General features: G+C 42.5%; 1 protein-coding gene across 7 annotated transcripts in view; it reads right to left on the reverse strand.

Moving 5' to 3' along the window:
- LRRC34 (leucine rich repeat containing 34) overlaps window positions 1-12,229 on the reverse strand; it is a 431,531-nt gene that overhangs the window by 372,242 nt on the left and 47,060 nt on the right. For all 7 annotated transcript variants that reach the window (XM_078666059.1, XM_078666060.1, XM_078666064.1 and 4 more), the window contains exon 3: window positions 6,798-6,866. In XM_078666059.1, coding sequence (XP_078522185.1) covers window positions 6,798-6,866 — 69 coding nt within the window. The remainder of the gene's footprint in view (window positions 1-6,797; window positions 6,867-12,229) is intronic.

A 12,229-nucleotide genomic window follows, 5' to 3' on the forward strand; every position in this document is an offset into this window, starting at 1 on the left:
CGATGATTTTTCTGAAGATCTGAATGAACCTGACGATCATCCAACAAAAAGAACTTTTAAAGACAAAGCAAAGAAACTTTTTCATCAACTAAAAGAAACCTATCTGATTTCTCCATGGATTGAAATTTGGGTGGCATTTGGTGCATTTATCCTCATACTTTGGCTCATCATGGTACTATGCTTGGGACATTTCATTGAGGGAAGATATGCTAAAATGGACACAGCAAGCCAGAATATCAACTTGGTCCTTAAACCACACACATCTTCACACGTCGAGAAAAGAGAACTTTCTTCTGTCAACTTCACAGCCAATCCTATACCCGGCGGGGTAGCATGGGACAAAACTGAATATGAAATATATGGTCCGGTTGAACTACTGAAGTACCCACACCAATTTAAGATTTCATTAAGTGACTTTGTAAAACCAAGCACATTCGCTGATGATTGGGATTTTGAAAGTATTAATGATATGATGTCTGATCTAGTGATGTCAGCCAAATTTACAGAACATGATTATTTACAAGGTTCATCAAATTACGATCAAATGTTTTGCTATAACCATTATGGTAACCATTATATGCATAAATCTACTCAGCCTAGAAATGTTTTAAGTTTTAACCAATGGGAACATTGTGCAACTCCACCAAAAGGCAGTTCAAAAACATTTTATGATAAATATTCATACTTTTCAGGGTTTAACACAAGTAATGCAGGAACATTCTACTTCAAATTGTTACAGGAGTGAAAACCATGCTTACAAACACAAAATTGATATATTCAGACTCATTTTTTGAAAAAATGAATACATTTGGTTTTGATTTCTGGAATGATAACATTGAAACGAAAACGATCTGGGGCACAAAAGATTGGCAAGTGCAAGGTATAGAATCATTCTTTAGAGCCTGCATGATCCCAGAACAAATTATATTTTTGAATGACACGATTCAGCAGACCAGCTGTCTTGGTCTAGCCAAAATCAAAGACTTAAACAAACCGTCTATTCCAAAGCCAACAATGGATAGTAATAGCACCTCTGATGTGGAGATAGACGTAACCAGTATTTTAAACCAAAACAGAACACATCCTGAATGGAAAAAAATGGTTGATCTGGCCCACAGACACAAATAACTGTCAAGACAGATTCCTGAACAAAATACAGGGGTTCACATTGACCAGGCCAGACCCAAGACACTCCCAGAGACAACATCCAGGGATTGTAACTACTTACAGTGTGGGAAAGCTCTTCCTTCAGTGGCTACATACATCCACACTGGCGGAAATTAAGCAACACCTAACTTTACTTAAAGAAGGTGCTGACTTGCGCGATTTCATTATGGGACCACGCAAACAGCGTCAAAAACGTTTCATAGCGGCCTCTATATATGCAGCTTATAACGAAGCCTGGAAAGAAACTCAAATTGAGACAGCAGAAAAAATACGGGAAATTGACCTTGTTAATTTGGAAAAATCACTTTCTGTTGTGGACAATGGGTTAATGACTCTGTCTTCCAGAATATATTCACTGGACAGTATTGTATCTTCAGCAATCGATATAATAGAGCAAGGCTTACTGATGTTACAACACGGTCAGTCTCAATTACGTTCTATAGTACAGCTTGGCTGGATGTTGCAAAATCTGCGTTCAGGCTATGTGCCTTGGCGTTTAATCAACACAATGTCATTATTTAATATCTTTAACCTTACTGATAAACAAATCAGTTTGGCACAGAAGGGTGCTGACTATACAATTCTGAGCATTGAAAAACTTGAGAGATTACCATTGACAATGTCAGAACGACCTGTCATTGAATGGATAATACATGGGATAATAAATATTCCGATAACTACTTTCCAGTTTCAATACTGCCAAAAATATATACAGGCAGGCCAGTATAAAAGGTTGGGTAAAGGATACATTAAGTCGACATGGGACTTGCCCTATACACACACATGTGTTAGTAATAAAGGACAGAGTGTATTTCTTTGTGGCAATAATTGTGCAAAATCACTAAGTGGTATACTTCTGTGTCAGGGTTTAAGTTTGCATGGGGCCTGTGAAGGGACTTCAAATAACCTTTCATGTCACCAGCTAGGCACACCTGCAACACGAATAGAACCATTCTTTAGGAGACTCTCGAATGGGAGTTACATTCTAATTGTAGATCGTAGATGTTGCAGCCTAATGCCCGGAAAACCTTATCTCGTGAGCGTGACTACCAGGGTCATGTGCTGTGAAAGAGTATTGTTCCCAAACGATACTCCAGACAGGGAGGCAAGGTTATGGCCCAGTTTTAATTTCTCTTCTATTTGAATTGATACTTTAAGCAGAATGAAGACTGTGCTCCTACAGACGCCAACCAGGTTGACGTCATCAAAAGAAACGTATGATCTCCAAGTTGCAAGGACAACGGCAGAGATTCATTCACTGCTATCAACGAATAGCCCCCTACACTTCGCAGAAATGTTGAACGAAATCTTAAATATTTCTGATACAAGTGGTATCGCCAGTGTATTTAAGACAGTTTTTTCAGGCGCTTTAACACCATTCAAAGCGATCCTGGGTATTTTTCCAAACTTCGTCCATTCTCTCTTTGGCGGACTACCTCTCCTGTTGGGACTAGTAGCAGGCGTCCTATTTTTGCTACTTTTGCTTCGATATGGCAAACCGTGTCACAGACATGACTCCAACAACAATGGAAGAAACGATCCTAGCTATCCGCTACCGGGACCGCATAACTAAAGTCCTTGGATTAGCACGGCTACGCGATTTAAATATGACTTGGTTTCTTTCATTCAGACCCTTGTGGCAGACCTGTGTTATGCCTGTATTAAGGTGCTTGCTATGCGGCGAAGAATGTGTGTTGGACACCTGTCTCACACTACAATCGGAAGTGCCATTGGATGCAGAGACTTTGTTGAGTCCAGTTAAGGCTCATGCATTGTGCTGTCCCCAGCGGCTACCAATCCTGATGACGGCATTCGTGGAGACTTCACCACTGCGATTGAAGGGTAGTGAAGTACAAGATGAAAGCAGCATCGATCAGGTACGACCATCTGTCAGCTATGCTGATCAAACCATCACTGAAAGCAATCATGCTCATGACTGCATGGTGGCGTCATTTTCCAACCTTGTCGAACTCTCACCAGAAGCTGTTGACTGTTTTTTCGAACATCTTAATGATATGATGTTTTCACCAGAACAGAAAGAATGACTTTGAGCAAACATGCACACAGCGTTCCCTGAACTCTGAATTTGGCCTTCAAATTTAAAAATAAAGCCACTACGAATTTTTTTGAGTCTGCTCCGGCAAACAGGAACGTTCTCCAAACATCCAAAATATTTACCTTTCAGGCACTTATCTTCTGCTTAAAGTAAACTATTCTTAGAGAACAGACACTTCTATTTTTAGGTACCTCAAGAAAACTTTACCTCGACCTCTAGGTTATTTACACATACGATTGTATTTCTATGTGATGAAATGGACTCGCACTTTTTTCTTCTGTATTAAGAGCCATTTCATGTGTTATTTTCGCAATTCATTCGTGCATCCTCTTTGAATGATTACACTGCTTGAATGCATATAGTAACTATATTCATTTTTCATGTATTACGCAAATCCAAATTTAATGCAAATTAATGTATTTTGGGGCGGTTTGAATACACATACAATATTAGTTATGTTTACTATGCTTAGGTTAGTAAATATGGACATAGATTCCGTGGAGTGGGTGTGATGTATTTCCTATGGGAACTGTATCAATATTCCTGTTTCTGACCCTTGTCCGGTTAATAAATCAATAGTGGCCATACAACGGCACAGAAACCCGTTCTCTGATTAGGTCATAGCGCATGCTACCACGTTAGGCAAGCACTATATCCCCAGCCCCCATAGAAAGCATACCGAGTTCTCAAAACAAATCAAACCTCCAGCAACCTGGGAAATCCCCCGCAGCTATTGTTTTGATTTAACCACGAACTCCAGTAAAGAATGTACGAACGACCAGTTCTTATGACATCCTTATTGACGTATTTATGTCCATCCTTACGTCAATCTCGGCACCCTTCAGGTATAAATATTACCGACATTGCCCTAAGCAGACACACGGTGGTGACGAGATTGGAGCAGCGATACTTGCCGAGGAGCCCAGCTGATGCAGAAAAAGCCCACGGACGCTGCCCCTCCTTTTTGACGCGCTGAGAGAGAGACGCTGCCTTTTCTCTTGCCGAGAAATCCAGCCCCGGCGTTTCCAGCCGCCCTTGCGGGCAACTGGGATATCGAGTCCTGAGATTCAGATACCAGCCCTCCAGCCTTCTAAATCCCAGGTACTGAACTGAATAACCCCTCACAGAGAATTCTTGAATCAGATCCTTGGCAAAGCAAACTTAACTTAAACTGCTACTTATCTACTCCCGCCCACGTATTAGGCTTAGGTCAGGTACACCGGGGTAGGCGTAGTTAGAAGCACCAGTTGAGTACGATTAGTCAATGCATATATGTATATAACTTTTATCCATTTTAGTATCATATGGCGAAGAAACCATATAAATGCTTTTACAGTATTATTTTATAATTCTGTTTTTACTGTATGCACTTTACTTAACTATAAGTATTGCAATAATAGCGATTCATTTCTCTTGTATGAGAAAGGAGACTGATCAATAAATAACACCTTTTTATTGAACACGCCCGTCTCTTCCTTTTCTCTACAATCTGGTGAAACTAAGAATGCACGTACTGACTGAGTAAAATAAGTTGTCTTTTGTTTTCACACGACTCTAGAGATATACTCTTGATTAGGGGAGAGCAAAGTTGTCATGTTCTATGGGTGTCAGAAACTAAATCCCTTCTTGTCTATCCAGGGAGGTTAAACTCCTCCTTGCCTATTCGAGAAAGTTTCTAGTGAACTCTGAGCTAGCTGGCACACACATAACTTTAAGTCTAATATCGTCGGTAGAAGACCTAGTTAACCTCAGTCCTACGTCTATACTATTGAAGATATTATTCCAATGCGCAGAGCCTATTGGGATAATAGGAACTACACTACACCTTTTATAGTTTAAACCATTACTTCAGGTACAGGACTAGGAGCAGTACTATACCAACAGGAAGAACATGCGAAGAACGCCCTATAAACTATATCAGTAAGAAACTCTTCTCCTGTGAAAGACAGTATGCAGCTATTGAAAAAGAAGCTTTGGCCATTAAATTGGCTATTAATACATTGTGATATTATTTAGAGGGCCACAAGCTTACACTCTATACTAACCATGCTCTGTTAGAATGGATGCAAAAACAACAGTTGATGGACAGAATGCAGAACAATGTCATACATTCACCCCAGTACAGAGATCTGGGCCTAAATCCATCGTTTTTTTGCACTCCACACCACCCCAGTTCAGACATGGCCATATGCAAATCAGTCTTGACCCTGTGCCTCATGGGACCAGTCCAGCCCGAACTGCTAAGCCATGTCTTTCCTGGACCGGAATCAAGCATCTTAGGACCGGTTTCTTGCTATCAGTCGTCATCAGCCAGGATAGCTTGACTCCAGTGGTGTGGAGAGCACGGGACTCACGTCTGAGCATACCTGTCCCACTCGGGATGACAAAGGCAAAAACAACAGTTGATGGACAGAATGCAGAACAGATCTCTGTACTGGGGTGAATGTATGACATTATTCTGCATTCTATCCATATCCTGGATGATGACGGCTGATAGCCAGAAACCGGTACTAGGATGCTTGATTCCGGTCCAGGGAAGACATGGCTTGGCAGTTCAGGCTGGACTGTTCCCATGAGGCACAGGGTCAAGGCTGATTTGCATATAGCCATGTCTTAACTGGGGTGGTGTGGAGTGCAAAACAACAATGGATTTAGGCCCAGATCTCTGTACTTGGGTGAATGTATGACATTGTTCTGCATTCTGTCCATCAACTGTTGTTTTTGCATTTGTCACCCAGAGTGGGACGGGTATGCTCAGACGTGAGTCCCGTGCTCTCCACACCACTGGAGTCAAGCTATCCTGGCTGATGACGGCTGATAGCCAGAAACCGGTCCTAGGATGCTTGATTCTGGTCCAGGGACGACATGGCTTGGCAGTTCGGGCTGGACTGTTCCCATGAGGCACAGGGTCAAGGCTGATTTCCATATAGCAATGTCTGAACTGGGGTAGTGTGGTGTGGAGTGCAAAAAAACTATAGATTTAGGCCCAGATCTCTGTACTGGGGTGAATGTATGACATTGTTCTGCATTCTGTCCATCAACTGTTGTTTTTGCATTTGTCACCCCGAGTGGGACGGGTATGCTTAGACGTGAGTCCCGTGCTCTCCACACCACTGGAGTCAAGCTATCCTGGCTGATGACGGATGATAGCCAGAAACCGGTCCTAGGATGCTTGATTCCGGTCCAGGGAAGACATGGCTTGGCAGTTCGGGCTGGACTATTCCCATGAGGCACAGGTTCAAGGCTGATTTGCATATAGCCATGTCTGAACTGGGGTGGTGGGGAGTGCAAAAAAATGATGTATTTAGGCCCAGATCTCTGTGCTGGGGTGAATGTATGACATTGTTCTGCATTCTGTCCATCAACTGTTGGTATTGCAGCTGTTAGAATGAATGGGACAAAATAAAAGTAACAATGATCATGCCCTTTGATCGGTTGTTCAACTTTTTCACTTTCAAACCCTCCATCGTAAGGGGAGTCAGAAAACCAGTGTGGATTACCCATCCCAATATCCCCATGAGAGTTTTCTTGATACCAATAAAGTAAGGGAAGGGAGATGTGAGGACTTGCATACCTCGGGATCCTCTCCTGCCCGTTCTCTGCCTTGCCGTCCTCTAGCTGTAGTTTCTCATTGCTGTAAGACCTGGGAAAAGAAAAAAAGGAAAATTAAACAGACAGACGAATCAGTAAAAGAGACTTGTCTCTTTAAACAGACCCACAGGGCTTTTTGTAATTTGGCAGCGATCAGTGTTAGCATTTAGCTGAAGCCATCTTTGTTTTCGGCAGCCATCTTGTCTGCCATGTGCTCACCATGTGCTCCGTCCTTCCTTGCTGTCGTTTACTCTTGTACTCTGCTTATAGACAGACTATATTTAGGCTCTGCAACTCTGCACATGCGCAGAAGAAACTGTAACTGTTCATACACCTGTTCTAGTCTGTAACTGTCAGGTTATTCTTACCGGAGTCAGCAAACTGCTAGCTCCTCCCTACTGTTGACTGTGCATTTCTGCATGACCTTTTATGTATGTAAACCTTCTCTTCTGTACTTGTACCACCTTCTTCTGAGCCCCTGGGTAGGTATAAAAGGACCATGTTTCTTCTGTTCAGTGTGCTACTTCATACACTACTGAAGGGTGTTGTGTGAATGTAGTTCCACCTCATGAGGTTAATAAACACTTTGTTTTATATTACAGTTTCCGTGCCAACTTCTATTCTATTGTTCTGAGGACTTGTGCACTGGTAGGCCTAGCTGAGGCTCACCACGACAAATTGGCGCCCAACCAGTGGGGCTCATCGGTGACTCGGATGCCCAAAGGAGTGGTCGAAACGGCGGATTGGAATCTCGCTGAGGACGATCGCTGCCCGAGGAGACCCGCGTCTTGGCAACCACAGCATTTTTCCTCTCTTTCTGATCTGACCCTCCAGGTGGTGCCGGTCCTCAACTGAGATCTCTTCTGTTGATTCGCCGTGCAGTGACCATTTGGTCGATTCAAGAACTTGGCAGTTGGAATCTGGACATTTGGGATTGGTAAGGTTGTTTGATGTAACGCTTGCTGTTTGGTTTGGTATTTGTATTGGCCAATTTTGGGATTTTGGGATTTGGTTATATATAAATTGCCATTTATATAGGCAGGTAATGAGGAGAATTTTCTCTACTTTGAATAAGATCTGAACGGCACAACGTGATTTAAGTGCTACTTTGCGTATAATACTGCATATATTGCACTATTTTTGGCATGCCTGTTTCTAGCACACTTCGTAGAATGTGTTACTTTTGTGGTGGTACTAGTTTGAGACTTGATGAGACACAACCAACCCCCCCCGGAGGGAACGCCTAATAGGGATATGTATATTAAATATGGCATTTCTTCTATAATGTACAGCACGTTATGGAATAAATATACTAGCAAGGATCCTGAGTTGCGTTAGCCTATCAATGGGTCATTTGATTTACGAAAGATTCAGTATGTGGAACAATGTACGTTTAAGCGAAAGACTAGGCAAGATATGTTTGACTGTGTAGGAATGTGGGAGAAAGAAGTGTGTGAACGAATGAAACGAGAGAAAGCCTTGATCGAAAAAGAAAAACGAAAAAGTATTCATGCGAAAGCATTAAAAATGAAAAATAAAGAAATGAAGGAACTAAAAGAGAGAGAAGATAGGGAGCGTCATTTGCAGGTAACTGGCCAATACGCTGTTTGGCGACCCCTCTATCCTATCCTTAATAAACCACAAGATGATTCCCTGTTGTTAGACCGTTCTCCGCCTCCGTATACTTTTCCTTCTGCTCCTCTTGATTCGGATGAGGACTCTTCTACAGAGCAGGAGAAAGCACAGGAAACTCATTCTATGTTGACTACTGAGCGTTCCGCTGAGCTTAGATCCGCTGCTCGCAAAGCCGTTCGTGGTACTGCTTCGGAACTTATAGATAACATGCAAAACTGTCCGGAAAGGGAGCAAATATATTTTACCGAGGTATTTGCCGCAGAAGTCATTGAGCGGTTTAGGAAACATTCTGATGAGTTGGAGCCCGATGATATAGCAACTGACTGTAAGCAAATGCGTTATGGTCTTTTTGTCTTTCTTCGGGTGGCTGACTCAATCAGACGTTTGGTTAAATTAAGTGCTGATGCAGTCCGTTTGCGAGCCGAGAAAAAGGCAGCTGACGCAGCTGCACAAACATCACCGACCAGCGGGACACAGGCTTCTACCTCTGAAACAGATAAGAATGTAGTAGTTCGTGTGAGACCTATGCAGGAAGCTGCACCTTTGTATGTTCCTCCTAGAGGTACGGGAACAGATGATGATAAGAATTCCTCTGATGCAAAGGGTTATTTTGTTTATAATTGGGTTTACACTCCTTGGGATAGAGCGGGTGTTATGGCTCTTAAAACTGCATTGTCTGATCGCGGAAAAATCCGGCCGCTTTTTATGAGGAAGTTGAGGGAGCCATTAGCTCTTGTACCATGACTCTGCCTGATATCGACATGTTCTTCGGATTGATATTACCCCTTGACATGAGGAGAACTGTTCGTAAAGTTGATGATCGTGCGACTTTTGGGGCATTATGGAAAGAATTAGAACAAATGGACGTAGAAAGGGAACCCGCACAGAAACCATGTTAGTTAATTTTAGATCTTCCCTCTGCTATATTGGTTAAGTTAAAGACGATTATTCCCCCTAAAAAGATAGACTGGACTGTATTAGCATCTTGTAAGCAAAAGACAGATACATAGGTTTCTGATTTCTTTACACGTTTTGAAGAGGCATTCCACGATTTTAGTGGCCAGTCATTGACAGATGACACAGGCAGGCATCTGTTTGTCGATAAATATGTCGGCAACCTTTTGCCAGGAATAGCTAGTCGCCTAAGGACCAGGGAGATTTCATGGACTACCTCTTCTCCGGTTTCCCTTTTGACTATGCCTCAGTATTATGAACGGCAGGAATTAGAAGCGAAGGGTAATGAGGATAAAAAGACTAAGGAGTTAAAAACTAAGGTTATTTTGGCTCAGGGTTATGGTCCGCCTTGTAGAGATAGTGATAGAGGTGGATGTGGGTCTTATGGTCCATCTTTTTCTCCTTAGACTCGACCGACTTTGTCTTCTGACCAATGTGCATACTGTAAGAAATTTGGACATTGGGCGGCCGAATGTCCGGTCTTGCGTGCTCAGCAGTATCCACGTGGACGGGGACAAATGAGAAATTGTTCAGGATATTCAGGGCCTAGAGGAAGCACGGATGATCATGATAGGTTTGATACTAATACGTGTGGACAAGATGGTTTTAATACTTTCGATAGACTGAGCCAATATCAAATGTCTGATTATTTGCCATCTGATTTGAAAGATTCTGCTTATGCATAGGACTGCCTAGGATGGGGTAAGGAATCAGTTGAAGTTCCGGTAGATCAGAAGGGTCCCTATGTTACAGCACATGTTTTGGGTTGTACTGATCAGTTTCTGGTTGATACAGGAGCTACTCGTGGTGCTTTATCTGAACAATTGGTTCCAAGGGCTCCCCTGTCTGGCTTAACCATTACATCCATAGGTTTCGATGGCACACCTTCCCTTAGCCCACTGTCACAACCACTTGCATTTCATGTTGACAAATTTACTGCTCCTTGTCTATTTTTGCTTTCTCTGAACACACCGGATAATATTGTGGGTCTTGATATGCTCAAGTATTTCAGGGCTACGATAAGATGTTCTCCAGAAGGTGTATGTGTTATTTTGAATGACAACTACCACGTGATTGAGAGATCTTGTCTTGTTAAAGAGGACATTGCATTAGCTTCACTCCCTAGTACCTTGTGGGCTACTTCAGACACCAATGTAGGGAAAATGGTTATTCCACCAGTACACATTAGTGTCAAGGAGGGCGCTGTATTGCCGCGCTTGCCTCAATACAAAACTTCTCACGAAGGCGAAGAGGCACTCGTACGCATTGTTCATGATTTGATTGAGGTGGGGGTTGTGGAAGAAGTTCCTTACAATATGTGGAACAGTCCTATTCTTCCCATTTTGAAAAAAGAAACTAACACTAGGATTTACAGATTCATTATTGATTTACGAGAAGTTAACAATATTGTAGTACCACAATACCCAGTGGTTTCTGACATAATGACACTTCTTACTTTGGTTCATCCGACAGCGAATACATTTACTGTATTTGACCTAAAGAATGCCTTCTTTTCGATTCCTGTTCATCCTGATAGCCGATATTTGTTTAGTTTCACTTTGAATAATCGATCGTACAGATTTTGTAGAATTCCTCGCGGGTATACCGAGAGTCCTAGTATTTACAGCCAAGCATTGAAAAGACAACTTGATTCTTTCACTTTGCCTGAAGGAGTAGCTCTCATACAATATGTCAATGATACCCCTGACAATGTGAAAAATTTACTTTGTCTTTGCTTTCCTTTCTTGCTTTACACCACCATAAAGTGTCACGGAAGAAATTACAATATTGTAGACCGAAGGTTACTTACTTAGGTCACCTTCTGTCTAAGGAGGGATGTGCACTTACACCAGATCGCATTCAAGCAATTTTAGACACACCAGTACCTTCTACTCAGAAAGATGTCCGTGCATTCATTGGTCTTACTTCTTTTTGTAGGCAATGGATATTAGGTTTTTCACACATTGTTAAACCCTTGCTGGCGCTTTTGACCAAAGACACCCCAATGCCCATTCCATGGACGACTGAATGCCAAAATGCTTTTCATCAGTTTCTTCATGCTCTTTGCTCTGCACCAGTGTTAGGCACTCCAGATTACATGAAGGCTTCTATACTTTATGTACACGATAAAGATGGGTGTGCATTGTCAGTCTTAGTACAGACACACGGTGAGAAGCAGCGTCCCTGTGCATATTTTTCAGCTGTTCTTGATTCTGTTGCTCGTGCATTGCCTGGGTGTTTCCGTTCAGTTGCAGCAACAGCTGTATCCATACGGCAGAGTGAAGGGATAGTTTTGTCACATAAATTGTTGGTGCTAGTACCCCATGTGTGATGCCCTTTTGAACCAGACTAAGACGCAACACTTGACTAGTGCCTGCTTGACAGGATACGAATTGACACTGTTGGCTCCTCATATTACCCTAAAGAGATGTGCGACTCTGAACCCAGCTGCTTTGTTGCCATATCCAGCCACTCAGCCTCAGTCACAGGAGTCTCATGATTGAATATTCCTTACTGAGGAACAGACAAAGGGTCGCGTAGATTTGCAAGGTACGCCCCTTTCAGATGTAGATGGGGAACTATGGGTTGATGGGTCTTGTTTGAACTTACCAGATGGCACGACCTTAGCTGCAAATGCAATTACGACACTTCAGACAGTAGTGGAGAAAGCTTGTATACCACAGAAGTCAGCTCAAGCAGCTGAACTAATAGCTTTGACACGAAGGTGTGAACTTAGTACTGACTTGTGTGTGAACATCTATACAGATAGCCGCTATGCTTTTGGAGTGGCCCATGATTTTGGCTTACTTTGGAAGGAAAGAGGCT

This window comes from Lissotriton helveticus, chromosome 11, assembly GCF_964261635.1.
Source record: "Lissotriton helveticus chromosome 11, aLisHel1.1, whole genome shotgun sequence".
NCBI lineage: Eukaryota > Metazoa > Chordata > Amphibia > Caudata > Salamandridae > Lissotriton > Lissotriton helveticus.